Below are 25891 nucleotides of genomic sequence, written 5' to 3' on the forward strand. Positions count from 1 at the left end.
GCTAGTAAAGACTTAGGTAAAATGCCTCTTTTTAAAGTTAGATGTACCTTTTCCATTCACCTGAATGCTGATCCTGGTCAGGGACACAGTGGCTCCTGGAGCTTATCCCATTCTCTGGAAGAGATGCTATGCATCACAGGGCACATACACATGCACACATTCTCACAGTCATACTCTGGAGACGCCAGTTAGCCTAACTGCATGTCTTTGGGTCGCGGGAGGAAAACCCATGTGACATTTTCATTTCACTGCAAGCTGTACCAGTGTAACTGTGCATGTGACAAAAGAGATCCTGAAGGAATCACGGGAAGAACATGGAAACTGCACGCACACGGAGCAAAGGTGTTAAACACTGAGCCACCCAGCTGGATGTTTTGTTCTGCTGTATTTCTACTGGAGTTTGTACAGTATGTCACATTAAAGAAAATGGCGACATGAGTCTTCAAAGCAATAGGTAAACAAATGTGTGCAAGAGCAGAGGCAGCTCATTGGTCCATCACTGCCAGAGGCAGCTCATTGGTCCATCACTGCCAGAGGCAGCTCCTATTGATTTTTATGCCTGAACCTAAAAATAATACAGTAAAGAGAATTTTGAGGTGCTTTTCCCACTGAAGCTTCCGACAACATCTTTTTGTCATGTTCCCCCCAGCCTCGCATAACTGTCAGCAAAAGAGAAGCAGCTATTTAAAGCAGTTTCTGGTCTGCTTCTTCTCTATCTAGAGCTCTACCCTGTCTGCTGCCGTCCTGCCAGACCAGTGCAGGATGTGCTTCATAAACACAGCAGAACATATACACCGTGACAGAACATACTGAACATAGTGCATACAAGGTACTGTATAAGACTTTGAATATTTTTTTAGACCTTATACGTGCAATATATAATGAATCTAAAAAAAAGAGTCTATTGAAACAAGGAGGTTAAAAACTAAACTGTCATGGTAATCAGTAAAAGTACTGTGACTGCAAGATTTACCACGTATAGCATAAAATTAATAAAAAGATGTTATCAAGCAAGACCTGAAAAGCACAGAAATGACATTTTGTAACACTGAAAATAAGACCCTGAAAAACTCCTGTCATCACTGAAATACAAATACAAATGTAAATCCAAATGAAAGAGGAACTCCAATTAATGGTAATCTGACATATTTTGAACAAACAACACAGTGATATAAGGAATGCAGTGAAATAACAGATCTTTGGTACAGCCTGTGATCCTGACCAGGGCTAGAAGATGGATGGATGCAAATTTTTGGTACAGCTGGATTTTGGTAAATACAGGACGTATTATTTTTCAAACAAATGCTAAAATGTATCTTCCTATGCAATATATTTATTTTTTTAACCTTGATTATTGTCATAAAGATACAAATATTGATAGCTTATATCTGACATCTATTGTGTATTTCTGTCTAAAACTGTAGTGCATCAATTGTAGTGAATGAAAACCTAAACGTTAATCGATTGTCTTTTTTAAGAAAATATCCAAGATGAGACAGAGAGCATGGATAATGATTTAACTCGTCCAGCAGGTAGCAGAACATCACATTGATGTTCCTGCCAGACATCTTGCTTGGCTCTCTTCATCCTTACACTTTATTGGTCGTGCTTTGTGTCCAACCGCCCTCTGCATCTTGCCGCCAACGCTTTCACAATGTAATGAACTCATACAGGACTGCCACGCTGATGCCAAGGGTAAATTATGGAAACATTAGCGACTATGAGGAGAAATGAATAATTGTGGGGTTATGCTTAATCACAGGGTCAGCGAACAGTCCATTTGTCATTGGTAGATTTGTGGAGGTAAACTTCTGTAGCCTGCCTTTCCTCTCCTTGGATTTACCTTGGGAAGAAAAAAAAGAGTCTGCTCGCTGTGGTATAGTCCAGACCATCCGTGCACCATCTGTCTGCATGGACCTGCAGCGTCCACCAGCAACTGAGCAACGCTCAGCATCACTGTATATTTCAGGGGGAAAACAGCGTCTACGGAGAACTAGGACATGCTCATATGAGATCTCTCGCCCTATCTGCCTGAGCATGTGTTGTGATGAGATAGTACCCGCAGGTCACGTCACAAGCTTGCAGAACGTGGTTCAGCCATCCACCTTGCCACGGTTGCAGACACGCTACGACTGCCGGTGGTTTGAGGATGTTAAATGATAATGAGGATGATTTAAAGCTCTTTTTGGTATTTTCTGGAGCTGAAGTGCTCCAATTTGAGAATGGTGATGGGTGACCAAACTATACAATAATTGCATTTCAGCAGATCTTTGACTCCCCAAGATATGCAATCTAGCTGAGAAACATGTTAATTTAAACATAAGGGGAATCATGTTGATTTTGCAGGGCTAATTAATTCCCAGTTGTTTCATTAGAAACATATTGCCCAACTGCTTCTGGATTCATGTCCTGAATAATAATGAAGGACAAACTTTGGAACAGGGAAGTTTATACAGTTGGTGGGCAGTGTTTACTATATTCACACGTGTGGTTATGTCTGTGATGTAGCTGTTAACCGGCAAACACTCCCCACATCCTGAGCGCTGTCACTTCTGCTCCTGGTGACCCCCACCCATGTACACCTGGCTATCCTACCCCCTTGTCAAAGTTTACTCCCATTTATACCGCTCTGCCTGGGAGGCCTGCATGGCTGAAGGTCATCAGCAACCCTGTGGTTTCTTGTCAGGTAAACACAGCAAATCAGGCTCTGTGTATGCTCCAGACATACCCGCGAGGAAGAATTGGCCTTTGGCGAGAGGAAGAAGGGGGAAAGGACACCAGAATAAATGACAGGTTTTAGAAAAGAAGTGTGATGTGATTTCCAAAGTGCATTTGGGGCTACAGTATAAAGCGAAGGAGAAATTCAGGTGAGAAGGAAGATCTCAGTAAGAGACTAGAAGGGATTCTGCTCTGTGGAGTCCTGATGACATGATGACTCCTTACTGATACATCAATGGCTTTATGTTGTCAGTCTTTACTTACACAGACCAGAAGCAGGAATGATATAGGAGGCAAGCGAATGACCAGGAAGCAGCTCTGCTGCCTTTAGAAACTTTGGGAACCAGGAGCAGCTGCTTTCTCAAGGTCAGAATGCAGACCCTGTAATATAGATTCTGGTGTCACACAGACCATGTTGGCAAAAGGTGGCCCCCGGGGTTCTGGGCCCCCGCCAGGTTTAGTTCCTGTAGCCGTTCTTCAGCTATTCTCCTTTTAAGCTTAGAGCGGTTTTAAAGCTTCCAGGTGATTGCTCAGGCTCACAACAGTGCAGTGTGACAACCTTCGTGATGCAGGTCCAAGTGTTAAATGCTATAACCCACGGAGGCTCCATCTGTGATAAAAAAAGACACTGAAATTAGTTTTATTGATTTTTCTATTTGGCTGGAGTTTTTTCTTTAACGTATCTGGGATAACTGACCCAGAAGACAAAGGTTTTTAGCTGACATCATGAGTCACATGGTGCAAGTGAGATTTTCTTTGCAGCTAAACAGGAAAAAGAATATACAAATTGGATTACAATGTAAATCACATTAAAATCGAATGCGATTTACATGGTAATGCAATAGTGCACCATATTTCAAGCAAATGGCACTGCAAAGCGCATCGTATGAGTACTGTGTTCGTGTTCCAAATAGGTCACTGAAACAAAAATCAAAATCCTGGTGAGTACGATCCAATTCTTATTTCAGTCCACAAATGTTTCTCTCAAATGGACTCAAAATTTTAGCAAAGATCTGCATTTACGCCGTACAGCAGATATACCCCCCGGTAGAATGCAGTGGTTCAGGGAACATGTTTCGATGGACAGATGGAAGGAAAACAGAAACAGACGCTGACAGTGTGATTTTGAAAGGCTGTAACGCGGCCCTGGCTCAGACGACCACGCGGTAGTGAACGGAGGCGTTGGGAAGCTTTTAGCCAAGGATTCGCTGATCGCGTCCCCTGAACAGCAGCAGGTACCACTGGCACGTATTGTGGAAATGCTCACTGTGTGCTTTCCGTGGCCGACCCGTGATAATCATGCAGCAGGTATTGCTAACAATGGACGCCGGCCCGGCCTGCAGGTGCCACTTGCAGACTTGTCTCCTCAGGATGTAAGCGTATATGTTTGCTCTCTCGGCTGCGGCAGCTCTGCACCCCCATCACAAACACAGAGCTGAGAGCTGGCAGTGGGGGCATCGGTGTCCGGGGGCCGGGTCGGGTTTCCTTCCCATCCGCCACTGGCTCAGGCGCTGACCTTCAGCAGTTGCTGCCCATTGCGGCAGAAGCTGACATGCTGAGCGTGTGTGTGTGTGTGTGTGTTTCCTGGGGTCTATGTGACTGCCGCAGTGTATTCGTTATGTATGCATTTGTATTGACTGGTCCTGTTCAGGAACTGGTGGGAAGGGATGAAGAATTGACCTATTCACTGCTTGGGGGCAGCGTTCCCAAGGGGCGGGTGTTGGGATATCTGTCCTGCCGTTTGGTTTTTAAGAGGCATTCTGCTTCTTTGGTTGCCATCCCATCCGCTGACAAATGGCGGAAAGTTTGCCCTTAGCGGTGGGGTGTTGGTGCAGTTCAGTTGCTCCAGGAGTGCTAGCTGACCCTGAGCTGTGACCCTCAAACTTGCTCTCAAGTGTAAATATGTCTGTGTGTCTCATGGACAGCAAGATGGGATCAGTGGGGAAATTATTTCCCCATGTTACTCACCCCTCTCTCTTGAGAGCCGCCTCCGCCTGGACCCGAGAGCCAAAGCTGATCAGCTGTAACAGCGACAAGATCAGCCTTTCTCTGCTTCACTTGAGAGCAGCAGCTTTGGTTTGTCGCTATTCCCTATGACCTCACTGCCCAGCACACACCCACGGGCTCCCGCTTTCCACGTCGGCGTTAGGAGCGGCCCAGTGACTAACTGCAGGTGTGCAAAATGGGCGTGGCCACAGCGTCCGAGAGAATGGAAATGGAAAGACAGATCTGCTCGTTTCCTGTGTCATTTGTACGACCGTGGATTTAAAATTTATTTCTGTGTTCAGAGCACAATCTGCTAACTTAGTAGTTAGTGCACCATCAGTAGTCCAGGTGCTAGATATTTTTATCCGTATATTGATTTAAAGTGCTTCTTGATTAAATACTCAATAGCGTCAGCAGAGGAAAAAAATGTGGAATGACGTAATAAAAATACAAAATAAAATAGTTTGTGTACAGTGTCACCATTTTTCACCTTTGTGCCTGTTTCTTTTACCCTTGGTTTTCATTGGATAGTTAAATTCATGCAAAATGAATCCACAATTATTAAGGCTCAGCTTCAAAGCAGAGGGGAAAGAGGCAGTGTGTCTTTGCAGTGTGTCCGCCCAGGTGCACTGCTCTCCAGCTGCATCTTTCCAGCTTCATCCTGGGGGGCCTCTCTGAAAGGTCTCGAGAAGGCAGAGAACATGCTGGGTTACTGTACCACGGCCTCTGCTTTCTACCCCAACTTCTGCCAATCACGCTGTGAACTGCTGAGTGGAAAATCTGAACCTGACGGCAGCTTTAAAAATGAAGGGGAAAAAGTGCAGACTTTGCCAGGCAGATGAGCTGGGCCGCGCCGCCGCTCATTCGCATGCATGCGGGGCGCTGCGACAGAGCCATGGCCCGGGGCTGTTTTCAGGCGTTCTCAAGTGCCACGTATGGAGCGAGCGTGCCGTGTACCAACGGGCGCATGGTTACATGAGTGGCACGGGGTCTTCTTGTTGCTCTTAACGAGTCCCAGAGAATTCTACGTCAACGAGAGAGGCTAACATTCAGCGCTGCCAGGCTCATTCCTCTGTGTGATAGACTGCAACTGGGCCTGTACTACATTGTCTCTACGGTGCCTCACGCAAACAGCCCATACTGGTGTGGCTTCCCAGTATGGCGACAGGAAGCCCAGGTTCAGGAATCGATATCAGCGATGGATGGGAGGCCACTGTCTATATTCTGCCTCAGTAACATTTGTGTGCGCCAGTGTGTTGAGTGGAGGCGCATGCATGTATGTGTGCAGACGGTGTGCGCATGTCACCCCTCCCTGCTGAGAGGAGAGCAGGCAGCCGATGGGTGTTGCCATGGAAACATGGGGAATGCCAGCCAGAGGCTGTGGAATTGCTGCATAGGGGTGTTGGGTTGCAAGCAGGTCCCGACTGCGGCTTCATATCCTGTCACACAATCCCGCCAACACAGTGGCCCCAATGCGCATGTGTGTGCGTCTGTCTGTCTGTCTGCACGTGCGCATGCGTGAACCAGTGAGGATCCATTTAATTTCTGCTGGATATTTGCCTGTATGTGTTTTTTGGTGGTGATTTATGCATGTGATGTGTGTGCGCGTGTACATACATGTATGTGCTTTGCCTGTGTGCTTATGTGTTATTCATTCTGTATCCTTGGAGAACAGCCTCTTTGCCATGGGAGGCCCTCTGATTAATGGCTCTTTGTGACTGCTGGATGGCACATTTTATGGCTTAGAATAATCAACAGTTTGACAGGTGTGGTCCTGGGGAGAACTCCATCTTAAACCAATCAAGCATTAGCCTTAGACTCATTACTCTGGACAGCAGGAAGTGTGACCAGACACTTCTGTTTGTTTATTACAATCAATAAATACCCTGCGCTCTGTAGTGGAAGATGGTGGCCCTCATCACGACTGTCCCTGCGGCCCTGCTGTGAGGTTGCAAGGTGTGAGAATGTGTCAGAGCTTTGACAGGGAGGGGGAGAACCTGCTGTGGGTGGGGGGGGGGGGTTTGCTGTGCGTCACCTAGTAACTCCCTTGACCTTGTTTTACTGTTCCTGAGTATGGCTGGAGCTCGGGTTCTCCCTGCTGCTGTTCCTAAGTGTGGCTGGAGCTTGGGTTCTTCCTGCTGCTATTCCTGAGTATGGCTGGAGCTCGGGTTCTCCCTGCCACTGTACCTGAGTGTGGCTGGAGCTCGGGTTCTCCCTGCCGCTGTACCTTAGTGTGGCTGGAGCTCGGGTTCTCCCTGCCACTGTTCCTGAGTATGGCTGGAGCTCGGGTTATTTCTGCTGCTATTACTGAGTGTGGATGAAGCTCAGGTTCTCCCTGCTGCTGTTCCTAAGTGTGGCTGGAGTTCAGGTTCTCCCTGCTGCTGTTCCTGAGTGTGGCTGGAGCTCGGGTTCTCCCCACTGCTGTTCCTAAGTGTGGCTGGAGCTCAGGTTCTCCCTGCTGCTTTTCCTAAGTGTGGCTGGAGCTCAGGAACAGTAGCAGGGAGAACCCGAGCTCCAGCCACACTTAGGAAAAGCAGCAGGGAGAACCTGAGCTCCAGCCACACTTAGGAACAGCAGTGGGGAGAACCCGAGCTCCAGCCACACTCAGGAACAGCAGCAGGGAGAACCTGAACTCCAGCCACACTTAGGAACAGCAGCAGGGAGAACCTGAGCTCCAGCCACACTTAGGAACAGTAGCAGGGAGAACCCAAGTGTGGCTGGAGCTCAGGTTCTCCCTGCTGCTGTTCCTGAGTGTGGCTGGAGCTTGGGTTCTCCCTGCTGCTGTTCCTAAGTATGGTTGGAGCTCGGGTTCTCCCTGCTGCTATTCCTGAGTGTGGCTGGAGTTTGGGTTCTCTGTGCCGTCCCTTGTACTGCCTCCAGTGGATTACACCTGGTGGGGGATCTCATGGGAGAGGTCCTCACTGTTTGTCACACAGAGGTACATATAGATTTGCCCATGCATGCCAGCTGAGGGTTCCTGCTGTCTTATTGTCCTCAGTGAAAGTGCAGTGGCGGGCAACTGGAATGTAAATGTTTGTATAAACGGTGAATTGTGGGGTGTGTCTGAAAAAAGGCAGAAGAGAATTAAGTCCAGTAAATGTTTTGATTTGTGTTAATGAAACACTACAGTGCTTCAATTCTATTCTTTTAGTAGTCGGTGATTAAAAAGTCAGAGGTGAAAGCTTTACCATCTTTAAGTGTGATTGATTAGCAATCTTGGTTTTTGTATGACATGCCCACTTCTTCCCATGAAAAGGAGACCCTAAAACTGCCATTTATATTCAGCGTGTGGTGGGGGATCCCTTTGCCCTGGGTATTTGCCTGCTGCAGCTCACCAACTTGCTCAGTGAATTGTAAACATTTTGAACACATGATCAAGGGTTCAAATCTCACTCCTGCTCAGTGTGTGTAGATTGCAGGTTCTCTCTGAGTATATGTTTTTATACTGGGGTGGGGCAGTGGTTAGCACTACTGCCTCACACCTTTGGGACCTGGGTTCGAGTCTCCGCTATGGCTCCATGTGTGTGGAGTTTGCACCCGCTGGGGTCTCCTTCAGGTACTCTGGTCCCCCCCCACAGTCCAAAGACATGCTGAGTTTAGATGGAGTTACCAAATTGTCCATAGTTATGGTGTGTGAGTGCACCCTGTGATGGGTTGGCGCCCCATCCTGGGTTGTTCCCTGCCTTGCGCCCATCAGCTGACCCCCCATGACCCTGAATAGGACAAATGGTTGTAGAAAATGGATAGATGAACTATTTACACATTAACATTTATTCCTGTCTGACTGAGTTTTCATGTTTCTAGTTATGTAATGGTCCATAAATATGAATATTTAGCTAGTTATGGTATCTTACCTGTTCTCTGATCTCAAATCACAGATGGCCCCTTTGATCTCCACACAAAACTAGCTGTCCACTTTGTTCTAAAAATGAAAAGGTAACAATAAAAACAGTTGAAAATGTGAATGGAACGGGCTTACTAAGAGTCACAGTCCCAGACCTCTGGTGGGCAGGAACCAGGAGATCTTTCGTCAAGCCTGACATATGGTCCCTCATACATGACCGTGAGCTCATCCACACCCCCTGAGAATGGTGTCCATGTGCCCTGTGTGTGTGCAGACCTGAAATAAGACTCCATTCCAGAGGTTCATTTTCCGGATACAAAGCAGCTGGCACCTGTGGTACCCACATGATATACTGATCTACGTAACGTGTCCCCATGTCTGTGTGACAGGTCCCTCTCGGTAAGTGTTGCCGACTGGGGGACTGAAGGGGACTTTAGGGTGGCTCAAATTCTTGATCTTACTGCCTGGCTACATGCCTGATTGGTAATCAAAATTTATGGAGGGGGTTGAATTCTGTTATTTTACTTCGTGGCTACATGCCTGCTGTGTGTCACTCTTCCACGTCGTGGTCAGACCACACACCTGATCCCACCTGTGCCCTTAACCGTTTCTTTGCCTACAAGTTGTCGACTCGAGAGCTAGGCACGATTATCAAAGCTCATTAACACTCGGGGTGTAAACGTTAGAGTATGGCCGCAGCAAGCAGCGAGGGAGAGCTTTGGAACGTAACACACGGAGGCGCAGATGAAATCAGAGGCTTCAGGATTTGATTTGCAGGAGCAGTCTGTGTGACTGGACACTGAGAAGTAAACATCACTCATCTAGGCCTAGTTCGGCATGCAGCTGTATTTTTATTGGTTTTTTTTTTGTATCACACCGAATCATTTATAAGCCTTAAGTATAGGGCAGCCTGCATTGTCGTCTGCACTGACTTCACTGGGTGCTTACAGTTGGTGTCTCAAAACTTTGGGTCTGATTTACTTCTCTTTCTAGCTCTCTCTTCAAGCCATCAAGAAATACTCGCAAATCTGAAAGCAACTTAATTTCTCTTACCTACATATACTGAAACCTGCATGTAACTGATATACTACTGACATGTGGCATACACATGCAGTGCAGGTATATGGCGCATGTGCATATGTGATTGTATTATTTGTTGCAAATATTACGGTATTTAACATCTGAAAGATAACCAAATGAAACACCTCTCACAGTTACATTATTCCTCAGTTCTCATTCAGTCCCCGCTCTCGTTCTACTCACTCTCTCTCTCTCCCTCCCTCCCTCTCTCGCTCGCTCTCCACCCTACCTCACGCATGGACGTTTTGGACGCTGCAGCTTTTCCCTGAGTTTTTTTAAGCGAAAGTACCGTGAGTGGGACGAGACAATGCTCAGTTTCCGACCAGGAATGAACGGATTAGTGATCTATTCCGAGCGCTAATGACATTAGCGGGTCACCGCAGACATGAGTCCCGGCGGCGCAGTGCCTTTCGCTGAGCTCCTTGGGGACCGTTTTCCCTGTCAGTTCTCCAGCGCTGGAAATGGCGCTCTGATGCCGAGCGGGGAAGCCGCATCGCAGGCGGATGCCAGGGAATGAGAATTACAAGAATCACATATGCCGGTGTGTGGATTCGCGGCAGCGCCGGCCAAAATGAGGTATCAGAAATACATTACCGTCATGCAGATGGCTATGGGAGTGACCGCCTCAAACAAAGACGACTGTATCCCTCCTAAGAGACGGATGTGGTGAGTGTGGATCTCGGCGCGGGTGCCGATTGCCGAGGGAGGGACGGAGGGAAGGGGGCGAAACGGGGGGATTTACCGGGCGGCCGTGTTCTCGTTACCTAACGACGGGTGAGTGGCAGCCACACACAGCCATTGCCGGTCCCCCTCCGTCGTAGAAATTGCTTCGTTATTTATATTTATTTTTATATTTCTCTTTTATTAAATCCGAAAAAGATCGCGGACCTGCTGTGTTGTCTGTGCCGCTACTCGCGGACGCCGGTCCCCCCTGCCTGGTACCGGTTCGCTCTTATTTACATACAATCGCCGGGCGTTTCAATCGTAGCGTGTATCTGTGAATTTGAAGACCAGGAGCAAGGCGGCGTGGCCACCACGCACGCTGGTTTCTCACACTAGGCTTTTCTGCCCAGGTCCATAATCGCAGTGCCAGATGAACCTGCTGTGGGTTTGTAAGGGCAAAACAAGCCGCTGATCGTGTTGTTTATCTTTAAGAAGATCACTCTGTGTATCCAAAATATGCATACCAATAAAACTATGTCCACAAATGTTTCATTGCTGTTTTCATTTTTTGCCTTATTTATTTGAGTCTAATATTTAAATCCTTCCTTTCTTTTTTCCATTCTCTGTGTCAGTCTGATAGTGTGTTCTTCATAGTATTGTGTACACGGTGGCATGGAAGCATTCAGATTGCTGTGTGAGTCTAGGAAACCTGAACAAGATTTAGCTCCTGTTAAACTGACAGAGTGAGTGAGAAAACCAGCGAACAATTGGCAACATAAGCATGTTCAACGTCAGTGTTTATATCAAATGCTTTTGAACACGATCATTAATTCTGAATTCCTTTAGACTATAATAAATGCATAGATTGAAACAAGATCTGTCATATCACATTATGCTAAATGTGATACAGGAGTATTTTTCTCCATAATGTATTTCTTTAAAATGACTCTCAATCATGACCAGACAGGACATGGGGTAAAACATACCTCTTTGGTGCCTGTCACATTAGCTGAGGGGAAAAGGAAGGAGCCATTATATTGCCCGTCTTATTTTATGAGCATAGCTCAGAGTGTCGGAGTAATGGTTCGAGCAAAGGGATTTGATGGGTCTGAGAGACCAGTGGGCCATCAAATTAGATCACCTAATTGCCTTTGATGAATTCATTAATTGTTTTGCAGAGGTTGAGCCCACTGTTCTTTTTGTGTCCCCTGCGTGCACTTTCCTGTAATGAAGTCACCATCGGCAGCTACATTGCTCGTCACAGCCACTCGTGTCCAGATTTGGCTATGGAGCGGTCTAATGTTGCGTTCTGGTCGCGTAATAAAGCTTGAACTTTGCTTGTTAGAGGCAACTGGGCACACAGTTACACAATGTCAGGACCGTGCCAGTGTTACATTAGCACACAACAGTTGTTGTTTTTCGGCTTGGCCCGCATTCGTCGTTTGAAGACTGTTGCGGGGCCGTGTTTTTTTGTTCTGTTTGTTCTGTAGCTGCATTTTTTGACATGTACCATGTCGCCCCGCAGTCCGCATCCCTCCAAGTGTACCTGTGTGTGTAACTCTTTAGCCAGTGGAACCCCACCCTTTTTGACTGCTGTTTCCCATGTAATCTCCTTTCGGTTCAGTTTATGGCACTAAACGAGATGGATTAAACCTGGTTTAGACACTGTGCCTGGCCGCCATAACCCAGGAGAAGTTCACCTCAAGGAACACCAGCACCAAATGATGACGCGGACCCTCTCTAGGCAGATCGATGGAGGCAAATCGGCCAGATTTGAGAGTCATGGAGTAGGATAGACGAAGGATTGATGGACAGTGGGAGGGAGAGCGAGGACGGCGTGGAGCTGCAGCATAGAGTGCCAAGGTTACTGTTTAGGTGTCTGTGTGCCCACCTGCGGGGGTTTCCTCCTCTGCCTTGCTGGCATGTGACACTTCACCGAAATCTCCCCTCCTCCATTTCACAGAATGCAGCAGTCGCCGATTCACAGAATACAGAATGATTAATGTCTGTTAGAACGCCCACGGGCAGCAGTCAACATGGCATCCGTACCACAGACATCGGCGAAAGCTTCGTTGTCCATAACACTTTCCTCTACCAAGCAGAAAGCTCAGAGGGATCGGACAGGCCAGCTGTTGTGTGCTGTTTCTGTTTATTTATTTATTTTTGTGTCAAAGAGAGCACAGTTATGAGGCTCTCTTGCTACTGAGATGTCTTGATTTGACTTTGAGGCTGACTTTGATGTCACAGATGTCCATCGCCCCAAAGCACTCACCAAGGATCTGCTCCTTTTCCCTTTTATGGGTGGAAATTACCACTGACCTGCTGAGTTTGCACATGCGCACCACTGCTATTCCCACCACCAACAGATGAGTGTACTTACACCATTTTGTGTTAGCTATTTTTTTAGGGTAAGTCACATCACTGTGGTCTGGATTCTGGGGGGGATCCTGGTGTGCTCAGAGGTGAATCTAAGGGGTGGCCAGTGCTGACCATGGGCACCCCTGTCACCACCCCACATCAAAATAATAAAAATTAAATATGGATTATTCAGTTTTCTAAGTGGGACTAAAGAAGAGTCAGTGTGCGGCACGCCCCCCTAAATATAACTGGCCCCTGATGGCCACCCTGATCCCATCCCACTAAGATGGGCCACTAGGTGTGGTTTGTTCTTATGGTCGTGTTTTATGACTGCACTGCTCCGGCTGCTGTTCTGTGATGTCAGGTGTGCGTCCCTATGAGCCCATCTGCCCATCTGTCGCTGGTGCCCAGCTCACCCTGCAGCCTTTGGTGCAACCAAAAAGGTTCAGGCCTCTGCTCTTTGGAGCTCTTGCCATTGTGCATCCTGCTTACTGTGGACAGTCATTTATTTTGATGTGCCTCTTTTTCTTTTAGTGGCCCCCACTCTTTTGGGGGGGGGGGGGGGTTGTCTGCCGGGGCGGCTTACCTACATCGGCTTTCCAAGTTGCGACATAAGCACAGTGAGACCTGCAGGTTTGCACAGTTTTCGCACAGTGCAGTGAGACCTGCAGGTTTGCACGGTTTTCGCACAGCGCAGTGAGACCTGCAGGTTTGCACAGTTTTTGCACAGCACAGTGAGACCTGCAGGTTTGCACGGTTTTGCAGAGCACAGTGAGACCTGCAGGTCTGCACAGTTTTCGCAGTGCAGTGAGACCTACAGGTTTGCACAGTTTGCGCACAGCAAAGTGACTGGGACGCTTGTGTGGGAGCCGATTCACCCGTCTGCCTTCCGTTTTTCTTAGCCCTGTCCCTCCTGATCGGTGAGCAGTGAGACGCAGTTCTGTGCCACATCACTGGGCTGCACCAGGCTAATCCACATTCTCCCTCTGCTGTACCCCTGTTGCTTCTCATCTCACTCTCATCGCATGCACATCCATGTACTCCCCAGCTCCACCTCCCTGTCATTTTCATGCCCAGCCTCTTAGGTTAGAGTGTAGCCACATACGTCATTAATTTGTTCAAGAGAGAAACACCTGAAGAAGATGGCAGCCGTCGCTCTGAGATTCCCAGGGCAAATACATCACACAATGGCATGAGAGTCCCAGTCAAGAGGCACATTTCCCTGTGACTGTGCTAATCTCTCCATAATCACAGCCACATACGCCCCTCAGCTTAAAGTCGCTAATGCGCTGGAGTGCATTCTGTGTTGTAAGATACCTTACAGTGAGCTCTCTCACTAGCTAAGTGCATGTGTGTGTGTGTTTTCCTGACCCTGTGAAATGCAAATGCAGACAAAATGGCCTCACAGAGGTAGAGAAACCTGACAAACAGACACTGTGCAGATGTCTGTACAAAGCAAACGCCCTTAGGACACCTTTGTCGACTTAAGAATATGTTCCAGTACAAGCAGCATGTATCTGCTGTTGATTTTTTGTTGGTCTGTTGGTATTAATGTAATGATAAATGATCCTCACATAGAAATAGACATTTAGTAGTACAGTGATCCCCCGCTATATCACGGTTCAGCTATCGCGCCCCCACTATACTTTGATAGTATAGTACTTTGTACCCCAAAGTACTTTGATATTATACTTTGAAATACACATTAACCACCTCTGACTGTAAGATTCAGATGCAATTAGAAATAAGCATCATGGCTATTTTATTATAGTAGACTTTTCATCTGTTTTTATTAGAGATGCACGATGTGTCCGTTAACATATCAGTATCGACCTTTGTTTGTTACAAATCAAGACATCGGCTTTAGTCCGATGTGTCAATCAAAGTCAGTATTGCCGGATGATATTTAGACAATGATCAAAGTCAGCAGCACTAGAGTCATAGACACAGCTAGTAAAATAATGGAGAGGTTGCACTGGATGATCAGCCATTTTCTGTACTGAAGGGATTTTGTGGACTAATTAACCAATTAGACTCTCGCTGGAGTTTCCCAACTTGGTGCTGCTCCGCTGATGTTTCACTTCTTGCATTATAGGATGTGGTTGTTACACTCATTCTGGGGATCTTGAAAACTAACGTCACCATCAATTTCACTACAGATTTGTGCAGCTTAGTAATCAGTATTGATTATCGGTAATGGTAATGTTAGGCAAACACATCGGTTATCAGTATTGATTATCGGTAATGGTAATGTTAGGCAAGCATATATTAGGCAAACAAATTCACACTGTAGTGCAAACACTGGGATCATATTCAGTTTGCAGTAAAAAAAAGGCAGGGATTATGTGCTTATTGCAATGGAAATCCACTGTTCCTGTGCAGGTTGTAAGGTAAAGGCACAGATTATATGCAAATTTCAGTGAGAATGCAGGGATTGTGTGTTGATTGTAGTGGACGTGCAGTGCTTGCATTAACCCAGCAGATGTTGATGGCTGTTGATTGGTTGATAGTTCTAATTGACCCAATGAAGAGCTTCACATAGTGTTACTGGATTAATTGCAACCCTATTGGTGCATATTTATTGTCTGTTTATTTATATATTTACATTTACATTTACATTTACATCATTTGGCAGACGCCCTTAGCCAGAGCGACTTACATAAGTGCTTTAAGACTCCACAATGAATTTTTCCCGATACTAGCTCAATAATACCAAGGCTACAACAATTGTTATTGTTGCTGTGCATGTATAAACATTGCATTGTGTTTGCTGCGTATGGCCAGTAAAACATGAATTTTGAAATTGTGATTTTTTTTTATCACTGGTACATTTTCTTGGCAGAGTAAAATGACAGCCTACAGGTTCCGGTAATCCAATTCATGTTCTTGGGCTCAAAATGTACAGCACAGCTAGAATTTCAGCCTTGCTCTTTTTCCAGGAACAATCTGGGCCCGCGCACTCTGATCAGTGTTTCAAAGATGAGATGAAACAGGCTGTGGGCAGGTCCGACCCGGCCTGAAAGGCCCCGGCCCGCTGAAGATGCCGAAGAGGTGCGGGCGCAGGCTCTGCCCCTGAAATAAGCGGCCTTTTCCCTTTTTTTAAACGTCGTGTCTAATGTTTGTTCTCCTCTGAAAAGTAAGGCTGAAAAGGTGTCTTTGTGAGGGGCCTGCCAGCTGCAGGAGCCGTCATGTCAGCGCCCTTGGTAAAGGAAGGCCTCTTTGAGTAGATCAGACAGGCAGCCAGCACGCTGTGCTGCTCGGCTGATTCGCGTCCCGGGTGGGTCGAGAGCAGACATGCTGACGAGTGCCCTGGAAATGCGCTCTAATCCTGGGGTGTCCGGCTGAATCTGAGGTGCATAATGTTTGGTCTGGAGCTGCCCACAGACCATTCTGGCACCCTCTATGCCCCGATTCATGCACTTTATAGGACCGAGAAGGTTTTGAAAGCCTCATCCTCACAGGTGCTGTTTCTTAAGTGAAGCTGTTCAGTAGGAGTGTAACAACAGCCAGCTGTGACTCAATTCAGGATTTTGAGAAACTGGAGTACAGCAGTTAAATATGAATGCCTATTTAGCCTCCAATTTGACATGTTACCTTGGCATGCACACGCCCCTTGGGCGCTCCGCTGGCTGCACGCCCCTCGGGTGCCCCACTGACTGGCTCCTGTGCTCCCCTGTGCCACCTGCAGGCTGGACCCCGACCCAGCCATCTCCACGGACCCGCCCCCTCCCACAGTGATTGTGACCCAGGCAAAGCCGTCGCTGCGCCGGATCAAGGGCCGAATTAACCGGAGCAGGAGCCTGGACAGCATTGACCTGCTGGATTGCAATGTGAGTGGGGGAGGTGGGGGGCGTGGCTGTCGGCCCTGTGCCTTTTCGGGGGGGTAAATTCTGATCTATGCGGGTGGGTCGGGACATACAGTGTATGTGCAGCCCAAACACCACCCTACATCATCCCCCGACGAAGAGCATAGGAAAGCGTGGTGTCCCTGCCCTCCTGCCACCTCCCATTAAGGGAGGCGTTTCTGAAAATACACGCCGTGTCCCTGACCTCCCCCATCCCGCGCTTACATCTGAGAGGAACCTCATACCAAGCTGCATCATTCCGCATTTTCTTTGCTCCATCACACAAAGGATTTTAAATATGAATTCATGTGTCGTTCCTCCTGCTGTTTTTAGAGTAATTATTTCGCCTGTTGTATGTCATGATCTCAAGATATGTACTGAGAATGAAAGGGAATCTGTACCTTTCTGTGGTTAAATATATTTTACTGCATGGTAAACATTTTTATAAACATACATTCAGTGTTTATAGGAACTGTAGTAATATACATCAGTTTTAAACTGTCAGTCCTTTTTCACCAATGTGCTGAGTACACCCCCAACATAATCCAGACTACACATACTTTACTTTAATGGACAGATTCTTTTCTAAATTGTAATGATGTGTAGATATAGAGCAGATCTATGTAATCTGGTGTGTTTGAATTTTTTATCAGTTTTCGGAATATTTCTTGTATTGTCTGTGTTGGAAATTGTACATTCTCTATTATTTCTATAGATATCTTACTCTTTTTATTGCAACACGAGCTCCAGTGTTTGGCTGTAGACATTTATACCCAAGACTTTGTGTTGTCCTCTGCTGGACGTTTCTCATATATCATTTTGCTTAGAATAAACTGGGGACATATTGTTTTTCCTTATGACCTTGGATTTACAGTATGGTAAGGGCAGATTTAAGGAAAACCCTTTGCATTTAGTTTTACTTTGTGTGTTATACTTTTTATGATAGTCTCTTTGTTCCCTCCTTCTTCCCCTTTTGTCCAGTGTAATTTCCCCTCCCCCATCATATCACCTTTGTGAATTTCCACAAATCATAAGCTGGTATTTTATCAGCTGTGTGATGATGTGATGGCATTGTATCTAAGAGGGTGTGTGTGCTAACTTCAGAAAGAATCCACGCAGATATGAACCTGTCTGAGGATCGTACCGGCATGGCGTCCTCTCTCCTGAAGGGGGTGTGTCACACCCGGGTCTCTTTTGTTCTTCAAAGCAGTTAACCAGAGGCTGGACAGCATGTGGGGCAATTAAAAATGCATGAACACACATAAAGGAGCTGTCTGCTCACTAATCAGTAGCGGGTGTACTACATTTGATAATGACAGGTGCTTGATGCTACTGTGTGAATTTACACCCTGTAATACACAACCTGCAAGGTCATCAAGAAAGGATGCACTCATTGTCTGGAAAATGGTGGAGAACATGCAGCCATTCTCTTTGCTTATTAATCACACTGTCCTTGGTGGGTTACTCCTAGTGCTGGGACACACTGTATGGACCAGTCACCTTCCCTCAGCAGACTTGGTACCAGGGGGAGGGTCTGCAGTCTTCGGGAATCTCTTTCCATGGAGACGATGTGGTAATGCAGCCCATGCTAAGGATGAGTCAGGTAGCAGGTAGGAGAAACGTCCATGGTGGAGTTCCTGAGTGGGGCGTCATGACAGTCACCCTGGGGATGGATCTGCCAGCTGACTGGGAAGTGGCGCGGGATCGGTAAACTGTGAGATGGAGTCGTCCTCATGCTCATCGACCCCAGTGTCACCAGCCCTGGGCTCGGGTGAGCATGGATGGTCCATGGCCTGACTGGCAGCACTGCACCCCACTCCAGAAGATCTCACCCAGACCCCGTTAAGGGCTGCCTTCTTATAAATCATCAGCAGTGTAGAGACAGGTGGACTGGGCTGCTGTCCCTGTGGGTGCCAGGGGGCCAGAGAGACCCAGCATTCTGCTGCTGTGGCGTCACATGACCCTGAACCTTCCACCAGGGCAAACGCGGCAAGCCGCTAGCGTTCGTTTGAATGGGCTGTCTCACCGCTTGCCTGAGTCTCCCAGTAATAAGTGATAAGGAGGAACAAACCGCGTGATGCTAGGTTAATGTGATGTGTCGTTTTCTGCAGCTATACATCCTGCAAAAAGCAATTAAGGAGAAATGGGAAAAAGAATGGCTCCTTTCACAGTGAAGGACACTGGGGATTCAGGCACGTATCTGCAGCTGGAACTGGGAGAGAGGCGTGACCTCACGGATAGGGGCTGCTGATAGGTGCAGGAGGCTAACGCCTCTTTGGGAGATGTGCTCCGAAAGTGCACTAGATGCCAAATGGGGTGTGGTGATTAGACAATACTGTAGCACCTTTGTCAAGAGGTAGCCATAGTAGGAACGGAGCCAGAGCTGATTCTCAATATGCTGCTTGACTGTACTTGTGTTCTTGTGTACCCGTTTTACAGCATCTTCCATTGTGGAAAACCGGTTCCAATACTCAAGAACAGAGTACGGTAAAAATCCTCGAATGTTGTTCTTGCCCCATCCCAAATATCAAGGATACATTGGTTGCATCTTCACCAAACGAGACCAATCCCATGATTCACTGCGCCTCAAGTTCATTCTTGGGAGGCAAGGTAGAAGACCACAAGTACTTGCCAAGACCACAAGTATGATCTTTGCATTATTGGTACTGAGAAATATGCCTGGTATCTAACCAGAAAGGGGGTCAGATCCCCAGGGCTGAGCAGGCAGTGCTGTGGTCTCTCAGCAACATGTGTGGAGTTTCACGTTGCGCCCCTCTGCCTCATGCACTCTGCTTCCCGGGATCTGCTCCAGGCTCACGGTCACCCTGTGCTGGATAGACAGTTACAGAAGATGGCCGGATGGTAGGATGTTGTAGAAAATAAAGTGGTTGGCTCCATTTACTGCAAGTGCCATCATTTGTCTCCAGCCACCAGAGAGTTAACAGGAAAAGCCACCTGGAAGGTGAAGTGGCTGAGGTCAGAACATGGAGGCCACTGAAGGTGTTGGGGGAGCCGCTTCTTATTTATGCCACCTTGTCCTTGGGTGAGAACACCGTGCTGTTGCTGGATAAATGGCCCTGTGTATTTTTGGACTCCAGAGACATCTACCTGCTCTTTATTTATACTGCCTGTCTATTGATGTGACATGTTAAACATATTACCTGGCAATTATTAAACTGCTTTGTTGTATTATTATATTATTGTAATATGAAAAAATAGCGGCATCCCGCCCACAGCGTCCTTCGCCTTCTGCCCTCTGCTTTCTGGGCCAGACTCACTGCTTCCTGAAGTGCTTATGGAAGATGGATGGATAGATGGAGGAAAAACATGATATGCAGGACTCGCACAGTGTGAACAAATGACTCCAATCTTTTGTTGTTGCTTCATACGGCTCGAGTCGGGGATGGGGATTAACACATACAGCCTGAGGAGGCAGGAGGAGGATTCCTGCTGCAAGCTTCACACTCGCTGGCGCCCTCTGGGGCAGCCTGACACTCCGGTTTGCTGGAAAGTTTAATAAAGTTTCACTGTCATGAGGGAGGAAAGTGGCGCTGTGACACACAGGTGCTGCAGAGCGACCCACGGAAGAGAGAGTGTGTGCGAGGGAGGGAGGGGAGAGACAGACACAGCAGGAAATGATGGAGGAAGGGAGGATGCGAGAAGGGAAGGGAGGGACCCGCAGAGAGGTGGCGAGGGTGTGGAGAGACTCAAACAGTGAGGGAGATCAATGGCATAAAAAGGAGAGAGCCTGATGGAATGGGGAAAAGACAGCGTGACAGTGGAGTGGCCTGCAACAAGACAGATAGCATGAGAGGAGAGACACCTACATGGTAAGGGGGGATCACATGACAAGAGGAAGGAGGGACACTGCCTTGGAAAGGGGGAGAGACCTTGTGGGAAGAGGAAAGGGAGAGACCTGTGTGGAAAAGGGTAAGAGATCCTATGGGAAGAGGAGGTAGAAACCTGCATGGGAAGGGGGAGAGACCCTATGAGAAGAGGACGGAGAGAGGCCCTCGTTTGGAAAAGAGTGAGACCCCATGGGAAGAGGAAGGAGAGACTTGTGTGGAAAAGGGAGATACCCTATTGGAAGAGGATGGAGAGCAACCAGCATTGAAAAGGGGGAAACAGTACACAAGAGTAGAGAAATATTCAAAACAAGGGAGGGAAGGTATGAGAGGAGATTTTCATAGCGAGGAAAGTGAGAGGAGAGAAGTCATTCGAGGACAGGGACCTTGGGAGCACAGAGGGCATACGCACGCAGGACATTTCTATGGGTCACAAGATTCAAGCCATTGTTGGAAGGCAGTTTTTCTCCTTCCTGCCTCTCTGTCATCCTGTTCTCTCTCCTCATCCCTTCACGTCGCCCCGATTTCCCCTTGCAGCATTCTCCCGCTCACTTGCTGTCCCTTGCTGTTTTTTTCCTGCCTTCTTCTGTTTGTTACCGAGTGAAGGATGGCTACAATGTCACAGGTGTGGGACAGTATGAAACGACATTAATTCTGCATCTCTACACACCCAGTCATTGTCACTTTTTATGCTGGAAAGAATAAAAAGCCCGACATGGCTTCAGGTGGCAGCAGAAATAGCTGTTATTGAACATGCTTTCCTAACAGAATCACAATGTTAAGCTGTGAATGGGATGAGCCGTATTGTTTTTATTGCAAGATTTTTCTTGTTGTCTCAGCTATTCCTAGTGCTATTCAAAAAAATCTTTTGGCACAGGACTTCCGGAGATAGGATTGAGTCGAGGAGGCTGGCTTTGGTGGGCTTTGGGGGAGGGGCAGCTCACCTGGGACTGCTGGTCCCTAATTATTAATTATTCAAGATAAACCTCTGGCTCTCATTTGTCTTCTAATGCAAAGCATCTGCCAGTTTCTGCTGGACGCCTGAGGAAATTCTATTGATTATGAAAAGCAATACTAGCAGTGGGGGGAGGGGGGATTTCTCTGATGGCGTTCTCCAGGCAGGGGGGGGGGGTGCGGAGCGTGACCTTGTATGGGGCTCCTGGACACCATTATGTAAGAAACCCTGATCTGTGATCTGCTCATGGTGTTTCTCAAAGCGGTCATTGGGGACCCCCAGACAGTCCAGTTATTACGAATATCTGGACTATCTGGCAAGGAGCTGGCAGGGAACAAGAACATCGTCTGGGGGTCCCTGAGAACTGGGTTGAGAAACTAGGTTCAGTCAGGCGTTACTCCCTCTTGTGGCCAGATACTGGAACCGGTTGGGTCTTGTGTGGCAGTAGTGTTGTATGTGATGGAGGGGGCAAGGTTCTTTATGGATCCACAGGAGGCCTTGAGGGTCCTAATCCAGCAGCAGGGAACCAGGATGGCCTTGCTGGAACCTGCATCCAACTGAGACCGTATTCAATTAAGTTACACACATAGTATTATAGCATGCTTGCTCTACATAGCAACTGCTACCTGAAAAATCATATCCGATGACATAAATTCTCAAAATCTGTAGGTGAGATTTGTGAATAGAAAGTGAATATAACCGAGGGCTTACTGCTCTTGTGGTCATAGTGGCAGTGGTGCAAATCACACTAATTTTGACTTGCAGAGGACAGGCCATCCCGGCTATACATTAGACACACGGTCCAAAAGAACCAAATGGCAAGAGAAGCAGTTTGAGCTGGAAAGTAGTCCAGTTCAGAGTTACTATTCATGTTCACTTTGCCAGAGTGCTTTACAGTGTCAGGGGTCTAGCTTGCACACACAGAATTAACTGCAAAGTCAGGCACTGCTCTCAGAGGTAATGAGGAGCTCCGCAGAGGGATTGGTACCATGCAGTTACGTGACCAAGGATGCGACCTTCACTGTTCCTGCTCTTTGGGAAAAATGACCCTGTGAAGCCAGCTGGGGGTGGTGCAGTTGGCTCAGAGGAGCGCAGTTTGGCCTTGTCTGGAATTTACATGTCCTCTGTGTTCTTGGCTTTGAGTTCCCCACATGGTCCCAACACATGCCGTCTAAGTGAATTAAGATAAGATGAGACGAGATAAGACTAGATGAGATAAAGATGAGATAAAGGTGAGGATAAGATGAGATAAGATTATCTTTATGAATTCCATAGTTGGTAAATTTGCATTGTTACAGCAACAAAATGGACAATACAAGAGGATTAATAAAATAGCTATTAAATTGAATATGTGTCTCTAAATTGTCTGCAGTGTGCCTCTCAGTCTTTGTCATCTGATGAACTGGCAAGCTATTGTAGGTGCACTCTACCCAGTGCTGTGATCTCTGGGCACTGTCTCCAGTGCAACATAACAACTAGTACGACCAGTATTGTTGTGGCTGACGGTACCCAGCTGTGAAACCCTTAAGCAAAGAACTTAACCTGAATTCCACCGGTAAAGCACCTTGCTTCAGATGAGAGCTAGCATTTAAATGTAACATCAGTCCAAATTCCGGAGGTGGGATTATACCCCATCGACAGTCATGTGACAGCCATGTTTGTACCACTGGCTGTTCAATGCATTTCCCTGTGGGCTTTAAATAGTTGACCTCAACAGGGATGAATTGAATGGTGCTTAAGCGCAAATCGAACACCAGGGGAGCCCCGACCGAGACACAGCAGGTGGCTGCGTACGCTGAGCGCGCAGGGTCGCCGCCATTAACCTTACCATCTTCCCTCATTTCTCCCCCGTTTCATCACCACTTTGGTTAGCTCTGCTCATCTCCACGTTGTAGTTTTGAACCCAACCTCCCTGATTTAATTATCATCCTCATCTATGGCTTAATTACTTGCCTTCCCTGATGGGTATAGCAGTGAACATTTGTCAGGCAGACGTTGATAGGCAGGATTTGATCAGTTTTATGCAGGATTTCAAATTGGAGGGGTAAGGATACAGACATATCAAATATATTTTACCCTCCTCACAGTAGCGGCAGGCAGATGGATATTAATGTAATTATGGACATTGAGGAGCACAAGTGAAGCCGGCCCACAACCCAGGCTCAGAGTTTTGCAATTGTCTTACTACATTAATGTTGATGAATTACACGTGATTGTAAATAACTACCCATTCTTACCGTATCTCAGCCCCAGTGCCAGCCTGTTGTAGTCCCCGAGAAGATGTTAGATGGTTGGAGACTGACAGGAGATCGCACAGGTGTGCCAGGTGTGTTTGTGACCAAATGTCCCCACAATGTGGTAAAAACCTCTTATTTTGATGTTGTGGGGACCATCTTTTTGGTCTCCACAAGGGGAAATACAATTTTATAAAAATCTGTGATTGCAATCAAAAAACTAAAAATGCCAAAAGACTTATTTTGTTTGTGTGTGTGTGTGTGTGTGTGTTTGTGTGGGTATATTCACCCACGGTCTTATTTCCGTTCAGCCTGTTTTTCAGGGGTGACCCTGAGTTCACCGACAATCCCACAGGGCTTAGAGAAAGTGTGATGAGGTGTTGATTAACTGACCTGTGACGCTGTGATGGTCCTGTCCCCAACCATAACTGCATGTGACGCAGAAAGCTCCATGGTCATTGGGCAGTTGCTTGTTCCATCTTTTCCGGGCGTTGGTGTGTGAGCACAGGGAAGGTCAGAGCTGGAAACCAGAGCACAGTACCTATAGATAGATATGATTCATTGCATCCGCTTGAGCAGCCAGAGTTTTTAGGATATTATATGCGTGGTGAATGTGTTTGTTTTCATGGGCATATTTATACCTAATTACGTATGTATGCTTTTTGACCATGTGTGTATTTTTATTGTTTTGAGTGTATGTTTGTACATGGTTTTTTTGAGTGTGTATATGTATTCATAACTTTTCTTTCAGTGTGTGTATTCATTTTGAGCGTGGTTTGACTGCATTTGTAAATGTGTATGTGTGTATTTGTGAATGCGTGTTTTTTTTGTGTATGATAACATTACATATTGCACCATCAGGGCCCCAGATCTTCTCAGGCTGAATGACCTTAAAACAAAAATGTAAATGGGTAAAATGTCCAACTGTTACATGTGGTTAGACCACTCAGTTAGCCTCATGACACAACACTGCACATCTGCAAACGTGCCCGGTATTGGCACGGCTTCAGATGACACTCTGCTGGGCGTGATGTGTCTTCCTATATGAACAGCCGTATCTTTAAGGCATCTCGCGCAGTTACCTGACAGCGGTGCCCACAGACTCCACCCAGCCGTTTGACCTTAGCACTAAAACGAACCAGAAGCAGAGGAAACAGTCATTTCAGAAGAACATTAAACAACCCTTAAAATGGGTATTGCAAAATGCCTAGGTATGTTACCACAGTAACGTCCTGTCAGCATTTTTCCCTCTGTTTGCTTTCATTTTTGTTATTTATAATTTAGGTCCCTGTGCCTCTGGGCATCTGTCCAGCACATTAGCCCCGCCCACACCAGAGCAGGAGTGCTTAAACACACGGATGCTGGAAGGGAGTCATGCTGGTTATCCATCTCCATGGCAACACATCAGTCTGTCTTTGGGTGTTCAGGGCAGGGGAAAAGGATATGTCTGGACTGTGTCTTCGGGGGGGGGGTTTCTCCTAGTCCCTGCCAGCTGGAAAGGTCTCCTGAGGCACCACAGTGCTGGCATTTCGCACGGATCCAGAGGGTACACGGTTTCCAGGTTTGGAGGGAGAAAGGGGGGCTGATGACATCAGTGTCCCCACCACGTCTCCACTCGGGGGCCACGTGTACGGCGAGCTGCGTGTGCTTAGGCAGAGGTCTTCAGAGCAGTTTGTGCGTTTCGTTTCCATCAGTGCATGACGGGTGGTGCTGAAGTGTCAGGAAGGCTGCAGGTGTCCCCTTGCTCAGCTTTGGTGAGGTCAGAGATCACGACATCAAGCTGTACGTTTTGGTCTATAAACAGCAGTCATGGTAACCTTTAAAACTGGTGGGCCGGGGAAATAAGTTCATGTCTGGGAGTAAACAGCGAAGGATTAATCTGTAGGATGTCTAATACACACCGACACGCTGGCTTTCACTAACTTGTGAATGTGTAGTTTATCATTTCATTCCACTTGGACATACATGACTGCTCTGTCTTTTCTCGTTATTGGTACTCCATGCCCCTCCCTCTCTCTCTCTCTCTCTCTCTCTCTCTCGCCCCGTATCATGCCTGTAATGGATTGTCAACCTTGCAGAACAGCTAAAAATGTTTCATCTGCTGCAGCACCGAGGGTTTCATGTTTCACCTTTGACTTGTTCTTTTGTATGGACTGACTACAAGAAACGTGAAACTGTGTAAGGCGACCTGGTCTCCGGTGGCGTTGTGGCAGATCTGCTCAGCTTATTTGTGTCCTCCTGGATAGGCGCCGAGAGAGAGGAGGCTACAGAGGGACCTGTACAGAGTGAGATACGCGGAAGATGAAGGTACAGAGGAGGGAGATGGACCCCCTGCCTGAATTCATCTGCAGGCGCCGTATCTG

At 47.2% G+C, this 25891-nt stretch overlaps 1 protein-coding gene and 1 long non-coding RNA gene across 9 annotated transcripts in view; one reads left to right on the forward strand and one right to left on the reverse strand.

Moving 5' to 3' along the window:
* Positions 1 to 25891, forward strand: part of LOC111835101 (tight junction protein 1-like) — a 118156-nt gene that overhangs the window by 16318 nt on the left and 75947 nt on the right. For 5 of the 8 annotated variants that reach the window (XM_023795041.2, XM_023795044.2, XM_023795045.2 and 2 more), the window contains exon 3: positions 16338 to 16479. In XM_023795041.2, coding sequence (XP_023650809.2) covers positions 16338 to 16479 — 142 coding nt within the window. Of the gene's footprint in view, positions 1 to 9867; positions 10295 to 16337; positions 16480 to 25891 lie in introns of those variants that run through there. The other 3 variants (XM_023795043.2, XM_023795056.2, XM_023795046.2) reach the window with 2 other exon arrangements.
* On the reverse strand, positions 2942 to 10310 carry LOC140593435 (uncharacterized). Its single transcript, XR_011993768.1, has 3 exons — positions 10223 to 10310; positions 8559 to 8626; positions 2942 to 3328 (listed from the first exon to the last, which is right to left on the reverse strand). It is a non-coding gene; the product is annotated as an uncharacterized lncRNA (long non-coding RNA).

Source organism: Paramormyrops kingsleyae, chromosome 11 (assembly GCF_048594095.1).
Source record: "Paramormyrops kingsleyae isolate MSU_618 chromosome 11, PKINGS_0.4, whole genome shotgun sequence".
Lineage (NCBI taxonomy): Eukaryota > Metazoa > Chordata > Actinopteri > Osteoglossiformes > Mormyridae > Paramormyrops > Paramormyrops kingsleyae.